At 31.0% G+C, this 19,045-nt stretch overlaps 2 protein-coding genes across 3 annotated transcripts in view; both read left to right on the top strand.

The window, feature by feature from the left end:
• Nucleotides 1-10,929, top strand: part of Gyg (Glycogenin) — a 30,002-nt gene extending 19,073 nt beyond the window's left edge. Inside the window, exons 3-5 of one of the 2 annotated variants that reach the window (XM_065513466.1) lie at nt 54-524; nt 5,310-6,029; nt 9,867-10,929. In XM_065513466.1, the coding sequence (XP_065369538.1) occupies nt 54-524; nt 5,310-6,029; nt 9,867-10,067 (1,392 nt within the window). In that variant the 3' untranslated portion in view covers nt 10,068-10,929. The remainder of the gene's footprint in view (nt 1-53; nt 525-5,309; nt 6,030-9,866) is intronic. The other variant, XM_065513467.1, reaches the window with a different exon arrangement.
• Nucleotides 1-16,010, top strand: part of LOC135961846 (uncharacterized) — a 35,081-nt gene extending 19,071 nt beyond the window's left edge. Inside the window, exons 2-3 of the mRNA XM_065513468.1 lie at nt 14,268-15,527; nt 15,680-16,010. Of these exons, the coding sequence (XP_065369540.1) occupies nt 14,268-15,527; nt 15,680-15,747 (1,328 nt within the window). The 3' untranslated portion in view covers nt 15,748-16,010. The remainder of the gene's footprint in view (nt 1-14,267; nt 15,528-15,679) is intronic.
• The last annotated feature ends 3,035 nt before the right edge of the window (nt 16,011-19,045 follow it).

Genomic DNA, 19,045 nt, shown 5'->3' with positions numbered 1-19,045 from the left:
TTACTTTATATGAAAATGTATTTTATATTAATCTATTGTTGGTTTGTTTTTAGATTTTACAAAATTGTGATGAACTTTTTGAACGTGAAGAATTCTCAGCTGCTCCTGATGTCAGCTGGCCAGATTGTTTCAATTCCGGTGTGTTTGTTTATAAGCCCAGCCAAGAAACTTTCGATAAAATCGTGGAGTTTGGCTTGAAAAACGGCAGTTTCGATGGCGGTGATCAGGGTCTATTGAATCAATATTTCTCTGATTGGGCCACCAGCGATTTGAAGAAACGTTTGCCTTTCTTATACAATGTAACCGCATATGCTTCGTATTGCTATTTGCCCGCCTTTAAACAATTCAGAGATAAGATTAAGATTTTGCATTTCGCTGGTAAAATGAAACCCTGGTTGATACACTTCAACTCACAAAACAAAACCCCCAGTGTACCCACCGATTATGCCCATGCTGCTGATTTAATACAACTCTGGTGGAATATCTTCTTCGATCATGTTCATCAAAACTTAACTGACAATATGGTAAGTTCTCTTTAAACAATTGCTTAGTAATTCTAACTTTTTTTGGGCTGAATTTTTTTTTTTTTTTAAATTAAAAAATTAAAATGTTCAATTTTGAGTTTATTCTTGATTTCTTTTGTGCCCTTTTGTTGGTCCTACTAATTCCTTAAATAGTGTTTTCCTTTTAAACTCGTTTGCTAATTTGAAAATTTTTGAAATTAATTATGAAATGATTGTTTTCCAAGCTTGCACTTGTCTGTGAAACTGACAAGCAGGAGAATTTTGAGAGTATTGTTGACACAGAGGTAAGACTTGAATAAATCTATAACAAATCTTTACCCACCACCACCTTCAGTCAGTCAGTCACCTTTGCAAATTCACAATTCGCACTTTTATTTGAATGTATCCTTCAGTTTTATTTTTTTTATCTTCTTATTGTTTAAATGTTCCCATTCCATTATTTTAATTTGTTGGTGTTACTGCAATATTTTTACAATATCTATCATTTGTGCAATATTAAACAAATTTATTTTTATGTATTTACACTCCAATTTTAGCTGTTTCTTTTTTTTTTGTTTGTTTGTTTATAATTGTCTCAAATATTATGATGATTATTATTATTATTTGTTTGGTGTTGGCCCCACCCAAATCATTGACGCATAGAGACAATTGGAACATCTACTTCAGCGAACAAATAATCGTTTTTCTTTTATATAGAATAGCATCTTTCATTCACCCATACTAAATTAATTTAAAAAAAAAAATTGTGTATACAAAATTTAGTTCAGAGCATCTGAAACGCCAAAATATTGGCCACTTGCCAGTTGACTGTTGTTTTGGTTTCATTTCAAAATTTTGTTGAAAAATTAAAAAAAAAATTAAAAAAAAAATAAAAATTAAATGTCTAAAACCGTTGTATAGCAATGTTTGGCGTTTCTAGAGAACATCAAATTATTAGATTTATTTTTGTTAGAAATTCATGGAAGTTTATTTTCGGATTTGAAAATTATTTAAATTTTATGGCAATGCGAAAGAAAATTTCACCATATTAAGTAATGGAAATATGTATGATTTTTACTTTACTGTAACTAAGAATCCTTTTCTCTAAATTTTAGAATCTAAAACATTTGGTCAATTCACAAGGTCTCTTATCATGTCATATTGTCATAATGTCCTTATATTTCGAAATGGTTTTTATTGCTTTTCTAGCAAAAACTGTCCTAAAATAATACTACTATGTATGCTATGTTTATTGTGTTATCGTAACCAACCAGATGAGACCTGCGCCGAATACCTAAGAGTCGGTTAAGCCGAGCTGCTGAGTCGTGATATATTAGGACATTATGACAATATGACTGATAAGAGACCTTGTGAATTGACCAATTGTATTATAACAAATACAAGCATATGTAGCTTGGAATTGATTAGTACATAGCACAATGGGGCAGAATCAAAAATTTTTGGAAGTAAATCAGGCATTTCAAAATTGAAAATTTATTTATATTTTTGAAGGTCGGAATTTTAAAGTGACATATTTTTGAATCTTATTAAGATATTGGTTTAGAATAGTTTGGAATAAATGTGGATCAAATTGTCCCTAATTTTTCCAATCCTATTAAAATGTTGATACAAATTTTAGTTTTAGAAACTCAATAAATATGTAATAAAATCTTTTAAATAACAAAGAGTAAAAAAACCTTGTCAAAAGGTCAAAGGGACTCCCGAAATTCCTAAAAATTGGAGCGAGTATCCCAAAAATGGTATTTTCTACAATGTTGCCCATTGGGACCATATTTCCATAGGGGCTGGGAAAATACTTTGGGGATAAATATGGATCACATCAAGGTTTCCAAAGCTGCTTTTAGTTTTCTTATCCCAGCTTTGGGATTTTAGAAGATGTGGTGCAAAGTAAAAATTTTGATAAAAAGTAGTTCAAATTACGAAGGGATAGGACATGGTTTTTATACCAAAATGTTCTGCGTAAAGATACCTTACAGAAAAACATAAAATGTTTATATGTTCTTAAAGAAAGTTTTTTTTTAATAAAAAAAAGAGATAAGTCACCTTTTCGCCAAAAAAACAACAAACATATCCTATTTTTTTAATTATGTATATATTGAAAATCGTTTATTTTTGGATCCATACTTCATGTTGTTCTGAAATCTTTTGTATGTTATTGATAATTTAGTTGTCTAACTAAACATACCTATATTTTTAAAAGAGCGGACCAAGGTATGGCAAAATTTTAAAATTTCAATTTAAAAAAGCCTATTACTCGGAAATTATCAGAGATCTAGCCGAGTGCTTTCCAAAAATATAAAAAAGAATTCCATTCTTTTGAATGAATCAAGTCAATTTCGGATATTCTGTTCTGAAGCGACTGGGCACGGTCTTGACTTCATTCTAAATAGCTCCCAATGAGTTTCATGTCTGTGGTAGTTTTTCGGCCAAATTTCGCTTCAAACGAATCAGTTGCGTTCGGTAAATGTTCAATGTGACGGTCTGGCCAGATTTTAACAGCTTATAATAGATAGGACTCCTTTGGTCCCACCAAATACAGAGCATTACTTTAGAGCCATGGATATTTGACTTTGGCCGGGCTTCACATTCGATCTTTTACTCTTCGGGTTATTGTAATGCATCCATTTTTCATCGCAAGTAATGATTCGGTTATTCGGACATGCGAAATCGTCTTTCAAGGTCTCTCGGCTTCAGTTCGTATGGTAGCCAATTTCCCTGCTGCTCACAAATGTTTTGAAATTGCTACTTGAATAGCTCCCAATAATTTTGTTGAATTTTACAACAATCCTCTAGGGTTCTATAGCTGACTTTTCGACTTTTCCGTTTTTTAAAAAGTCGACTTTTCGACTTTTGGTAATTTATGAAAAGTCGAACTTTCGACTTTTTAGTTAATCGACTTTGTTCGACTTTTTTCGACTTTTTTCGACTATTTTCGACTTTTTTCAACTTTTTACCATTTCTTGTAAAAAATACATGGTTTCTACATTTATTGATGCGCCTTTTGTAATGTTTAGCAATAAAAATGAAATTTATCAAGGCGATAATAGTTGAATAATAGAAGAATGTTGTAAGAATTTTGTGTAGAAAAATGCTTTATTTTATAAACATTTATTTATTATTTACATATATTAGCATACACTACAAAAAATGCAAGTGCAATATTTTTTTTAACAATCTAAAAAGTCGACTTTTATCGACTATTCGACTTTTATCGACTATTTTCGACTTTTATCGACTATTTTCGACTTTTATCGAGATAACATAATCGATTGGTCGACTTTTTTCCGACCAAAAAGTCGATTTTGACTTTTCGACTTTTTTCAGGAAATAGTGGATTGTTCGAACAATCGACTTATAGAACCCTACAATCCTCATGGAGTAATACCTCCAATTCTTGGTTTTCGAAATTTTTTGGCTGACCTGGGCGATCTTTGTCTTTCGTGTCAAAATCACCACTTCTGAATCGAACAAACAATTTCTCGCATATTAAAAGCGATGGAAAAGATTTTACATAAGCTTTGGTGAGCAATTAGGTTGCTTCAGCTGCACTTTTCGACGATTCGTTGGTACAAAATTCGACATTTTCGAAGCAAAACAAAAAACAAATTTTTTTTTCAATAATGTTCAATAACTAAGTGAGAATAATGGACAGATATGTACCCTTCAAAATGACAAATAAATTCAAAAGATACGCCATCTATTGTAAATCCCACATTTTTAAGTCATACACCCAATAATTTTCTGTTTTAAATAAACATTTGTCTGTTTTTGTCACCCAAAGTAAATTGTTTTAGTTGTGATAACCAAATGTATTGCTAATCAAATGCTTCAGTCTAAATGACCTAAATTTGCTCTTGCTACTGAAGAATTTTAGTTGGTGTGACGAAAAGTCGGTTATTTAGATCCTAATTCTTCTGTGTCAACTGACTTTCTGTTGCTAGTATCGAACAACTCTATGGATATAACCGAATAATTCATTCAATTCAAAACAAACCACAACAAATCCGTTTTATTTGTACTGAAAGTAACTTTAAGAAGAAAGCTTATAAATAATTTCCTGATAAAATTTTCCGGCAAATGTAAAACTAAGTCTGAAATTTAATAAATAGTTTCTTTGTGAGTCCATATACATATAGTTTGAGAACACAAATATTTGTGTTCAAAATATTGAAATGAGTTCAAATCATTCCTGGGTGTCGCTTCGAATTGGCGCTTAAACAAATATGTATAAGACCGCAACTATTTTTGTTTTATGTATTGACTTATTTCCATAAAAAGAATATGCCATGGTCCAATGATTCTTGTTACTTGTTTTTATTTTGCTTCAAAATTTTTGTAATCCTGTCTAATCAGGCAAATAATTAAAAAATATTTGTGGTAAAGATGGTAGATTTCTGATTATTTATTTAGAGATGACAAAATTAAGATTTCATTTAACAAATATTTATCTATTCTATCATTATTGGTATAACTAGGTCGGCCAATTTTCAAGTTTTCAATATTTTAACCAAAGTATAACTTTGATTTTACCATTATCGTTTTTATTTGTACTTATAAATTCTCTTCTTTATTTTTTTTCTTTCATTTCATCAACATTTTGTTTCTAATTAATAAATTTTCGTTATATTTTTTTTTCTCTCTATCATTTTACATTTCGCTTAAAAATCCTTAATAAATAATAATAAAAAAAACACTTTTCCAATAAATATAATCTGTTAAATAAATGTAAAAAAATGCAAAATAAAATTAAAAATCAAAAAAAAAAAACAAACCATCAATCAATAGAGATATTCATTACCCAACATAATGGCATGGAAAAGTAACTATGACAACATGCAACGGCAACAGCACTTTGAGCAACAACATCAACATGCCACAAATTTGCAATATAATTTACAATACCAAGCTTATCAAGAACTATATACTAATAAACAAATCGAATTTCATGATCCTTGGGAAGATTACTATAGCAAACAGGAAACAAACGCGGATATAGCTAGTAATGGAGGCGCCACACAAACTCAGCCAGATGCTGCAAATGGCAATGAAAATTATTATGAAGAAAATAAATGGGAAGTAGATCAAGGTAAACAGGATGAAATGGAACAGTCACAGTCACAGCATCATCATCAACACCATCATCATGAAGAAGATTTCAATAGAGATTTTCAACAAGAGACAGAAACACATTTAGACTTTGATAGGCAGCATGAGGCTAAAGAGGAACAAAGTACAACAACTAGCAGGAGTAGTTGTGAAATCGATTTAGTAACATCTCCAAATAGTGATGACAAAGAAAACGATAACCGAAAGCAAGAATTAACAAAAACAGAAACACATCACTATGAGATGGAATATAATAATTCTAGTCATAATACAATCGATAATACCACCAGAAGTAGTAGTATTGAAAGCAATAAAATTCAAGAGCAAAAACATAAAAACACTGGCTCCCTTGCTAATGTGAAACAAACACGTGAACAAAATGATGAAAAATTAGAAGAGGTAACCAAACATTAAGTTAAACAAACCTGTGCACCTAAATAGTGATGTTTAAACAAATGTATCGATATATCAACGTTATTTATTTTGATGATGTCCTTAACATATATGGAATACTACACATAAAAGCATAAATATATACAATACATATAAAGATATTTCATATTTAAATATATAAAAATAAGTTGTTGAAGTTCCCAACTAAAGTAAAAGTTTAATTTATTCTAAAATACAGTTTCTCAAATTGTTTCAACTGTATGGTGAGCTGAATTCAAGGATAAAAATGTCCTTTTTTAAGTTTTTTTTTGTATATTTCTCGCAAAGGAAACATAAGAAATATTGGTATCATGTGAATGTTGAATGCGCCATTGACTTATCTAAAAAAAATTTGAACTTTTTGTAATTATTTGCAAAATGTTTAGGTCTGTCTGTTGAAATCAACTTTCCGAAAACGTAACCCTCGATGTTTTGACTTATTTTTTACCAAAAATTTTTTCTGATAAAAAGAACTGAACTACACTATTTCCAATTGTATTTCAGAAGTTTCTAATTGTATTTTAGACATTTCCAATTAAATTTCAGAATTTTCCATTTATATTTCAGATTTTTCCAAGAAATTTCTAAATATATTTCAGAATATTGCAAATATATTTCAGAAGTTTCCATTTGGATTTCAGAAATTTCTATTTGTATTTCAGACTTTTTAATTTATACTTAAAAAGAGTTCCTAATTGTATTTCAGAATTACAAAATTGACATTTGTATTGCTATTAGAATTTTCTGAAATGGAAATTTCTGAAATACATTTGGAAATTTCTGAAATACAATTCGAAAATTCTGAAATACATTTGAAATTTGTGAAATACAAATGGAAGTTTCTGAAATACAATTAGAAATTTCTGAAATTCAATAAGAAAATTCTGAAATATACTTGGAAATTTCTGAAATTCAATTGGAAATGATGTAGAACTGAACTAGAACTGAACTAGAACTAGAACTGAACTAGAACTGAACTAGAACTGAACTAGAACTGAACTAGAACTGAACTAGAACTGAACTAGAACTGAACTAGAACTGAACTAGAACTAGAACTGAACTAGAACTGAACTAGAACTGAACTAGAACTGAACTAGAACTGAACTAGAACTGAACTAGAACTGAACTAGAACTGAACTAGAACTGAACTAGAACTGAACTAGAACTGAACTAGAACTGAACTAGAACTGAACTAGAACTGAACTAGAACTGAACTAGAACTGAACTAGAACTGAACTAGAACTGAACTAGAACTGAACTAGAACTGAACTAGAACTGAACTAGAACTGAACTAGAACTGAACTAGAACTGAACTAGAACTGAACTAGAACTGAACTAGAACTGAACTAGAACTGAACTAGAACTGAACTAGAACTGAACTAGAACTGAACTAGAACTGAACTAGAAGTGAACTAGAACTGAACTAGAACTGAACTAGAACTGAACTAGAACTGAACTAGAACTGAACTAGAACTGAACTAGAACTGAACTAGAACTGAACTAGAACTGAACTAGAACTGAACTAGAACTAGAACTGAACTAGAACTGAACTAGAACTGAACTAGAACTGAACTAGAACTGAACTAGAACTGAACTAGAACTGAACTAGAACTGAACTAGAACTGAACTAGAACTGAACTAGAACTGAACTAGAACTGAACTAGAACTGAACTAGAACTGAACTAGAACTGAACTAGAACTGAACTAGAACTGAACTAGAACTGAACTAGAACTGAACTAGAACTGAACTAGAACTGAACTAGAACTGAACTAGAACTGAACTAGAACTGAACTAGAACTGAACTAGAACTGAACTAGAACTGAACTAGAACTGAACTAGAACTGAACTAGAACTGAACTAGAACTGAACTAGAACTGAACTAGAACTGAACTAGAACTGAACTAGAACTGAACTAGAACTGAACTAGAACTGAACTAGAACTGAACTAGAACTGAACTAGAACTGAACTAGAACTGAACTAGAACTGAACTAGAACTGAACTAGAACTGAACTAGAACTAGAACTGAACTAGAACTAGAACTGAACTAGAACTAGAACTGAACTAGAACTGAACTAGAACTGAACTAGAACTGAACTAGAACTGAACTAGAACTGAACTAGAACTGAACTAGAACTGAACTAGAACTGAACTAGAACTGAACTAGAACTGAACTAGAACTGAACTAGAACTGAACTAGAACTGAACTAGAACTGAACTAGAACTGAACTAGAACTGAACTAGAACTGAACTAGAACTGAACTAGAACTGAACTAGAACTGAACTAGAACTGAACTAGAACTGAACTAGAACTGAACTAGAACTGAACTAGAACTGAACTAGAACTGAACTAGAACTGAACTAGAACTGAACTAGAACTGAACTAGAACTAGAACTGAACTAGAACTGAACTAGAACTGAACTAGAACTGAACTAGAACTGAACTAGAACTGAACTAGAACTGAACTAGAACTGAACTAGAACTGAACTAGAACTGAACTAGAACTAAACTAGAACTGAACTAGAACTGAACTAGAACTGAACTAGAACTGAACTAGAACTGAACTAGAACTGAACTAGAACTAAACTAGAACTGAACTAGAACTGAAATAGAACTGAACTAGAACTAAACTAGAACTGAACTAGAAAGTGTTTGTAAAATGTTATACACCAATGGAGAGCTTATGAAACTACGCATTTTTTTGATATCCATATTGTGATTGCTTGAACATAAGCTAACATCAGATCAGAGAAGAATATACGTTTCGAATGATTGAATTTCGAAAAACTGAAAAAAATTTGTTAAATTTTTTTTAAAAAAAAATAAATGTTTGTCAAAAATTACGAAACATTGAATATTTTGGGACTATCACAAGAATTCAGATATAGCATTGAAAGTTTGCTTTGCGAAATATGTGAAAAAAATCATAATAGCAAAGGACTTTTTTATCCTTTGATCCAGATCACCAAATACTGATGCCAGGAACATGGTCTCCTCGAGCAAGCTAAACATTAATTTCAGTTGGGAACAATGACACCTTATTTGTCCTGGAATTAATCGGGGCCAACCTAATAAACATACATTCAACTCTTTACATACAACATACTTGTAAACCATTGTGATATTGTGATGGGAGTTATTATACTTAAATGTTTAGAAATGCATCCAGTATTTAGTATCAAGATATATCCTTAAATACACCATATTTAGACTTCATAACGTCGTACATGTTTTTGTTTATATTTCTTCATTATCATCATTTTACTACTAAGTACATATGTATATAGTAAAACGTTGTGTAATATAACGTTAACGTTTTCTCCATAGTACATTTTGTGGGTTATTGTTATTTTGGATGTGGCGGGACAGAAGAAACATTATCATCATCATCACATCATAGAGTTACTATTTGGAATCTATTCTATTATTTTGCATTTTGTGGCATGCCTTTTGTGAAGTCGTCTGTCTCATACATTTCGTATTTTTTTTACATAGAAACATTTTGATTAAATCTTATTATTTTTTTTTCTTGAATTAGAAACGTACATAAATAAATAAATATTTCTACATAAATACTTATAGTAATCTTCCTTAAGGTAATCTGAACATTTTGGTTTTACTTTCCTCGTACTCAGAACTCAATACTAATACTAATTATTATATAAATATATTTGCTCCTAATGGAAGGGTGTTTATGTTAAATGTTGCATTTAATTGGATTTGGAATTTGTTGATTTCAATATATTTTTTTTGTTATTTATTATTAAAACTTGGTATTACTTTCTTTTTTTTTAATTTTTGTAGGCTGGTTTGGCTGGTGCCTTGTCTCATTTGCGTTTGGGTGAGCCACGCAGTCCCGAACAGGATGAATACGAACAAATGATGCGTCGCCAATGCTGGGAATCCGGTCAAGTTGACTATGCTGGCCGTGATGCATTTGACAACATCTGGAAAAAGATCACACACACTCTAGAAACAAAACCAGATAAGACGGGTAGCTCTTAAAATCACAAACAAAAAAATCTAAACACCACATAATAAATCACTTTTCATCATTATCATAAACATTAAATACAAGCAAAACATAAATTTTCATACATTTTTTAAATGTAGTGTCATTTTATAAAAAAAAACAAAACTAAAAAAAAAACTTTATAAAAGCACTCCTTAAAAAAACATTAGCAGACAAAACACACACTTTTTTTATAAGAAAAAAAAGTAAAAAAATACTTATATTTATTGTATTTAATTTAAACAAAATTTTTGACACAACTAAAATTTTCAAAAAACTTTAGTTTAACCAAAAATATATTGTTTAAAATACCATAAATATCAGCCATAAGTTTTACATAGAATCTTGTTTAGCATCTTTTAAGCAATTAACAATTTTTTATATAATAAAAAAAACACTTAAAATTTATTAAATAAATCACATTTTTAAAAATTTTTTTTTTGAAAAATCTTTACATTTATGTGTATAAACCCCTCATTTTGACTAGCAAGCAATTTATGCTTTCAGCTAACAATTTCTTGAAGACACACATGAATATATCATGTTTGGACACTTCTTGTCAGTGTTATGTTCCTGTCCACACAAGACAAATTCATGTGTAAACACCAAATTGTTACATGAGTAAATAAATTGAGGGGATAATAATAGTATGTATTTGTATCTGTGTGTGTGTTTTGTAAAAATCTGTCATCCTTTCCACCACTCTCACTCCCTCTATTTTCATTAAATTACATTTATTTTTCTATAATTTCAGTTTTAATTTATAAAAAACCCATTAAACACCAGCAAAAAATTGTTATTTTAAAACTTTTTTTATTTAAATTGAATAATAAAATTTTCAAATCTTTTAAAGCATTTTTATTTCTTTTATTTTTATTTATTAACTTATTTAATTATATTTTTATTTATTAAATGTATTTTTCTTTCCGTTTAGTGTTATTGCTAGAGTGTTACATCTCTATGTAAGTGTAAATTGTCATGTTTATGTCTTGTGTTTGGCAACAGAGTTGCTTTTTCTTTTACAGGACGGGGTGATTTTAATTGTTGAGTTCCAATATTAATTTAATTTACAGGTTTTTGTTTAGATTTTAAAGAAGAAATGTTATTACATTTCATTTGTAATTCTAGCTAAAATCTTTAAATGCCAATAGTAAAAGAAAGCAATGAATGTTTAATAATTTAAGTTTATTATTTAAGTATTCCTGTTATTAAATTATTTTATTAAAAAAGTATTTTAGATATTCACATCTATCGCGAATCAATATTTCACATGACACCTTTCCCATTTTTCGTTCATCAACTTTATTCACGTGAAAAATTCCGAATTTTTAGATGAAATTTTGTAATCAATAAACAGCTGTTACGAACAATATGAACTATTGTGAATGAAAAGTTCATGGAAATATAACAATAGCAATTTTCCCTTCGAGAGCAATGGATATTTCATGGGAATGAAGAAAAGTTCTTGAAACTTTATTTTTTTCAGACTCTAATATACCAAATAAATATTAAGTAAGCTGGCGCCATAAAAATGTTGTGGATGTTCCAACTATTGCGCGTCTGAATTAAAAATGCATGATTTTTTTAAATTTTTTGCTTTTATTTTGAAACATTTGTACAGTAACAATTTATTCAAATTATTGGCCATTGTTAGCTATGACAATTTCCCATCTTTCTGGCAACATATGGATTCCGAGCCAAAAGAATTGATCATATTTTGAGAACCAGAACGAATCGATCCACAATCGGATCCCAGAGAGAGCGTTCTGCATCGACCGAAACAAGTAATAGTCGGAAGGGCCAAGGTCTGGACTATAAAGCGGGTGAGGCAAAACTTCCTAACCATTTCATTCTTAATAGTTTTTAGCAGGTATTGCAACGTGTGGCCGAGCGTTGTCATGGCGGAATATTACGGTTTCATGTCTGGCCGCATATTCTGGCCGTTTTTCGGTCCTTGCTCGCTTCTAACGAATCATTTGCGTTCGGTAAAGGTTCCCTGTGATGTTCTGGACAGATTTGGCCCCACAAAATACAGAGCATTGCCTTAGCGCCATGGATATTTGGTTCAGAATATCGTAATGGATCCATTTTTCATCGCAAGTAAGGATCGGTGCAAAATTGATTTCATTTTATAGCGTTGAAACAGTATTTCGGACATGCAAAGGTCATGTATTTCAAGTTCTCTCAAATTCAATTCGTATGGTACCCAATTTCCCTGCTTTAGAATGAATCCTAGTGCTCACAAACGATTTGAAATTTCAGCTTGTGTAGCTCCCAAAGCTTTTGCAAGCTCTTGTTGAGTTTGACAACAATCTTCATGGAGTAATGCCTTCAATTATGATCGCAAGTAATAATGTGAAAAACTGATTTTCTTTTATATCGTTTAAGTAGTATTTCGAACATGAAAAATCGTCTTTCAAATTCTCTCAAATTCAATTCGTACGACACCCAATTTCCCTGCTTTAGGATGAATCCTGTTGCTTGCAAACGTTTTGAAATTGCTGATTGAGTAGCTCCCAATGATTTTGCAAGCTCTTGTTGAGTTGGACAACAACCTTCATGGAGTAATGCCTCCAATTCTTGGCCTTCAAACTTTTTTCGCTAGCCTGGGAGATCTTTTTTCTCCGTGTTAAAATCACCACTTCAGAACCAAACAAACCATCTCTAGCACGATGATACCGATGAAACACTTTCACCATAAGTTTTGGTGAGCAATCTATGTGCTTCATCGGCAGTTTTATGCAAATTAAAGATGTAAAGCGAAACTTCCCTCATATGACGCTTTGTGGGGACATAAGTTTCCTTTGCGAGAAATAATGAAAATAATCATAAAAACCTTAAACAGGACCATTTATTCTTTGATCCAGCTCAGAAAATGTTGAGAAATGGTCTTCTTATTTTAGTTAATAACATGGAAACCTTGGGTTTCCTTCATACAAACGGGGCCAGCCTAATATTCAGCCATTCTAAAGTGCTACTCGAAAATGTGGAAGCTGGGGTCGAAAGGGTTATCAACAAATTGATTAGTTTTATCAGTAGAACCATAAAGAAATTTACATACATCGGAAACTCTCATTTCAAAGACCTAACTCAGTTATCAAAAACCTAAATGGTGAGAATAATCAAATAAATCACACATACTGTTTTTGTTTTCACATAGTTTTTTTACAAATACATTCTCACCACTTAGGTTTTGACAACTGAGTTAGGTTTTTGGCAGGAGAGTTTCCAATCTATGCGTATTTATCTATGACCAGAATTATTAAAATTGGATTAAGAACTCTGAAATATAACAAATTATTTGATTTGGAAATACTATGATTTATTTATTTTTTATATTTAAAACATATTAAGTTTCTAGAATATTATTGAATCCATGATTTTATTTTGTCACCTTTTCACTTTAGAATCTTTACTTTTGCTCTAGTTCATACATCATTTTCTTTATTTACCACATCAAACCCATCATTTGATAATAATATCCCACAAACTCTACAGCTTTTAACTTGTTTATAAGACTAATTGTTTACCAAACTAACCTTAATATTTCTTTTCTATTTTCTATCTTTTTTTTTCTTATTCCCATCAACATTTCAGATGGCTTTTCAAATAACAATAATAACACTATAACGCTAAATGTTCCTGAAAGAACACAATCTATCACAACGAAAACTACAATTATAGCCAATGTTGAGACAACGAAATCACAACAGATTTCTCGCAAATCTGGCACAACGAAACAAAGAATGTCGCGAAAATTAAAATAACAATTACTGAAGGTGCTCAGGCACTACAGTTGTCTGATGCCAATGATATCGATCAAGTATGGACATCAGGAAATAGAAATAATACCGCAACCAGTAGAAGTTTAAAAGTACAATAATTAGTTTTTTGAAAAAGATTTTTCTTTCTTGTTGAGTTTTCCATTAATATTATACATAATTATACATAAGTAGTCAGAAGTTGAGTAGTTGGTAAAATTATATTTAACTAATTTAAGCTAAAGCTTTTGTCTAACCCCAATAACAGCTTGAATACAAAAATATACCACACCTTTGAAAACCATAAAATATTCTAAACACAATCTTTTTTTCACTTATCTCAAATCTATACACCACACCAATCCACACTCTACACTTATTTTGATACATTTACACCTGCGCTCTCCTCTTGACATGTTTGTCCATGAGTAGAACTTTTGACTTCAGCCGATATTGAGGATGGTAAAATTGAGTATGACCCCAAGACCGGTGCCAGCACTCAATACCGTGTCATCGATGGTGGTTATGAAATGGTAACTACCGCTCCTCAGCCCAATGGCGGCATTAAGACCTCGACCAGAACTTTCTGGGATCCCAAGCCCGTCAGCGAGGAGGATATGAAAAAGGAACAGGCCAACAAAAAGGTCATACAGTCCCGTATGAATAAGGAGATTCGCATTGATGAGAGAACTACCATGTTGACTCGTGCCATTGAGGGTGGTTATGAAGAGGTTTACACTACCGTCAATGAAGATGGCAGCAGGAGCATGAAGACCAAGACCTTCTTCGATTCGGTGCCCGAAGGCACTCCCTTCCCCGGTCAAGGTCAAGCTCCAAAGCCCAAACAACCTGCTAACAAGAAGACCATTACTCGCAAGAGCTCTGTTGAATCCAATGATTCCACTGACAATCGCAAGATTGTCAGTACTGTTAACAAGAACCAGCAAATGCAAAACATTCAACAAACCTCCAATGTGCAACAGCAATCAACCTATCACGAGACTCGTCGTACTTCTCAAAACATCGAGATCACCGAAAACAATCGCACCGTGCGCAAGAACTCTTTGCAAACCGAGCAAAATATTAGACAAGTCACCTCATCCAATGTTACCGATGGCAAGGACTCCAAGACCAAGAAGACTAAGAAACCCAAGTCTTCGGCTCCTCCACCACCAGCTGACTTTGTGCAAAACGATTCTACCACTGTGGCCACCAAACGTGTACCCGGTGGTTTGGAGTACACTTACACCACCCAATTGGAATCGGGCAAAACTATCACCACTTCCAAGACCGTCTACGAGGAAGAAGAAGTCGAATTGACCGAGGAGGAAATCAAGCAGTACAAGAAAACTTTGAAGGATGCCGAGAAGCACAAGAATGTTACAACCACCAAGAAATTAAGATCGGAATCGGGCACCAAGAAGGTTGTACCCTCTGAAAATCCTGGTGATGTAACCACCGTTGAAACCATTAAGATTCAGGGAGGCACTGAGTTCCACTACACCACTGTTACCTCTGAGGGCATTGTTAAGAAGGCCGTTAAGACCGTGTATGATCCCGTACCCTGCTCCAACCCCGAAGATACCGAGGAAGAGGAAATCGTTGAAGAGTACGAAGAGGAAATCATTGAGCCTGGCGAGAAGAACATTAGAACTATTGAGACCATCAAGACTTTGCCACAGAAGTTTGAAGGTAGGTAATGATGAGTAATTGAGGAGTAAAGGTTTAGTTAAAGCTTTACTTTATACTATTCATCTACTTCTAATTACCCACCAATGAAAATATATCAAAAGCCTTAACTAATGAAATCCAAATATTTTTAATTTCATTTAACTTTCTTACAGAGGAAGTTACCTTCACCCACGAAAAGAAGGAGAAGAAGACCAAGAGATCCATGGTCATCGGTCATTAAGCAATTGTGTGGACCGTATTAAAGAAGATCGTCTAAAACTTTATAAGCCCCATCATGGATTTATAATATTTCTACTTGTTCATTTTAGAGAAACAATATTTGATTTTGTTAAAAATTTCTTTTATAAATTTAGTTTTTGAAAAAAAAAATGTTTACCCCACTCCAACTATGACCCACATCATCTAGGGTACCTATAAGTATATCAAACACGTATTTTTTTGTATTTTAAATATTAAATAAAATTGGTTTTTTAAATAGTTTAATACGTGGTCTTGCTGTTTTTAATTGATTTTCTGGTTAAATGGCTGATGAAACCTGAATGTAAGTACTCTACAGAAAGTAGGTAAGTCACTTGAATATGAACATTTATATGTTAATTTTGATGACTATATTGGAAATTAGAAAATTAACAAAATATTGATGATCTGGTGTTATCCAGAAGATAAGCAAAATTATAAACATGATATATTTGAAGGTGGAAGAAAGCTGTTTAGGATATTTAGATTCTTTTGTTCGTAGTTGATTAATTCAAGAAGTTTTGCATTGAGCTACTTCAGAAAATCAGAAGTGCTTCTGAGAACTTCAGAATGCTATGAAAAGAAGCTTAAGAATTTATATATATAGATGACTTATTTAAGACCAATAATGCATAGTGGGATTTTAAATTTAAATAGGATCATGTTTGAGAGTAAAGAGATGTAATGAAGTTAGAAATGTAATTAGTAAATTAGTAATTATGTAGTAATGATGTATATATCTACTAAGAGAAATATATGCTCAATATAAGATTAAATCATATTTAGTTTAGATACCAAAAATAAAATAATACGCTACTGTACTTCTTATAAAAGCTCATAACTTTTAGAATCCCTGAAGTGACTATAAATGGACTTGATGATATTTCTACAAAATCTCCTTCAAGACTTATGCTCTTCTTCACATTTCCTTAAAATCTCGATTAGAGTAACCACAACCGAAAACCGGGTTTTTCATCTTTGTAAACTCGACCGGTTTCGGTTTTCTTTAACTTTTCGGTTTTTTGAGAAACCGATTTTTGTAAGACGGTTAACGGTTAAATACTAGACTGTATGCTACATTTTTCCAAAGTTTCATTAAAATCGTCCTAAAAATATATAACTTTTCGCTATCTTTCAATTAGAAATTCCAAATATTGAAATATTTGACCTTCCCGATTTAAGGGTTAACGTTTTCGATTTTAATAAAACTTTCAGAGTATGTTTAAAATTATCTGTACTATAATATTCTGAATAGGTTTATTTAAAATTCATAACAGTAAGAAAATGGGGCTCATAAACAAATAATTAGTTTATATTATATACTCCCTATTATATTCTCTATAAATCCCATTAAGATGATCAAAAAATTCTGAAATTTGCTAAACGAATTTTTTTAAAATTTGAAATGGAGTTTTGGAACTGCCGTTAATTAAATTAAATTTGTTTGATCATACCTGCGAATAGGTTACCGGTGTAACCGGTGAAAACAAAAACTCAAATACAAGTATATATGGATATATTTTAAGTAAAAATTAGCTTTTAATTTAATATTTCTCAAAATATATTAATTTTGTTCCAACATATCTGTGGCCTGGGCAATTTTTAATAATTTTAAAATTTGTTAACCAATTGTTGTCTTTTATATCTCATTTGAACGAAAATTACGTATACATTTCGAATCTTTTAAATTAAATTGCAAATTATTTAATGGCAAAAGTTTTACAAAAACTTAAAAAAAATATTTTTTCCCCTTTTAAATGCACCTCAAATCTTCATCGTCGTTGCGCCACCAGTTAACGTTATCCTATCATCCTAATAATACACTTCTAGTGGGGGACGGCCTGTACCCTGAAATGTTTCTTCGTCCATACAATCTTGGAGCACTATAATATACAGGGAAACCAGAAATATGATCTAAAAAAACGTTTTAAGCGCTTTAAATATGCAGTAAAAACTTTAAAATATGCTCTTAAAATTTAATAAATATGCTCTTAAAAAAACAAACTTTTACATAATTTTTAACCAAAAAATATATTTTTATTTAAAAAAATCAATACAATTCATTTCTAAAAAGGTAAAGTAACATAAAATAAACAAAAATAACAAGAACTAAAACAAGTATGTATAACAAAAAATAAATACAACATAAAAACAATAGGAACTTAAGTTATGAAAAGGCCTCGAGAGGTATTTGTGATGATATTTTATATAAATATAAAGTCACTTCTTCAATTAAGGTTATTATTGCAATAAATTACAAAATGTTGACTTAAATTTTCAAATAAAAATCGTTTCTATTGGATCTGAAAACATTTTTGTACATAGAAAATATTCTTTCTATTAAAGGAGCAAATTTGAAAGATAATATTTCTTTAACACTTAGAATGGTTATGTTTTAATTAGAACTAAAATTTTATATTTAGATGGCGCTATTATTAAAATAGTGCTTATTTTATATTAAAAAAAGCCATACATTTTTCAATTTTGAATTTTAAGGAAGTAAAAACCTGTAACACAACAGCGAAAAATAAGTAAGACAAAATTTGTTTTTGATAAAGTCAAAATATGCTATTAAACAGTTAAATATGCTCTAAAACGCAAAAATATGACATAAATATGCTCTTAAAACAAATATATGCAAAAATATGCACTAACAATTCGATGCCAAAATTCTTAAATAGTTCTAAAACGTGTAATCTTATCCATGTGCCCATTAGACTCACCAGAAAAAACACGCATTTGCATATTTTGGTTGCCCTGATCATATACATACATATGTATATGTGAACGTAAATTTTTCTGTAAAAAATGTTGAATTCAAATAAATTTTTTACTTTTTTCTTTATGTCATCTATTTTCATTTTCAAAATTTGGTCGCCTTAACTTAGGTAACCATGATGCATCAAATCTATATAGTGGTTAATGAAGCCTTTTTGTTGCTGTTGACCTGTGTAATTTACAAAATCTAATAGACTAGGAATGATTTTTTGCTATAGCTAAATTAGTTTATATACAAAATCATCAGTTTAACAGTATTTTCTATAGAAAATCTTGTGTATAACAGTATTTTCTACAGAATGTCTTGTGTATAACAGTATTTTTATAGAAAATCTTGTGTATAACTGTATTTTCTTGTGTATAACAGTAAATCTTGTGCAAAACTGTATTTTCTGTAGAAAATCTTGTGTAAAACAGTATTTGCTGTAGGAAATCGTATGTATAACAGAATTTTCTTGTGTATAATAGTATTTTCTGTAGAAAATCTTGTGTATAACAGTTGT

This window comes from Calliphora vicina, chromosome 5, assembly GCF_958450345.1.
Source record: "Calliphora vicina chromosome 5, idCalVici1.1, whole genome shotgun sequence".
In the NCBI taxonomy this organism is placed as follows: domain Eukaryota; kingdom Metazoa; phylum Arthropoda; class Insecta; order Diptera; family Calliphoridae; genus Calliphora; species Calliphora vicina.
This window is presented reverse-complemented; position numbering and strand designations above follow the sequence as displayed.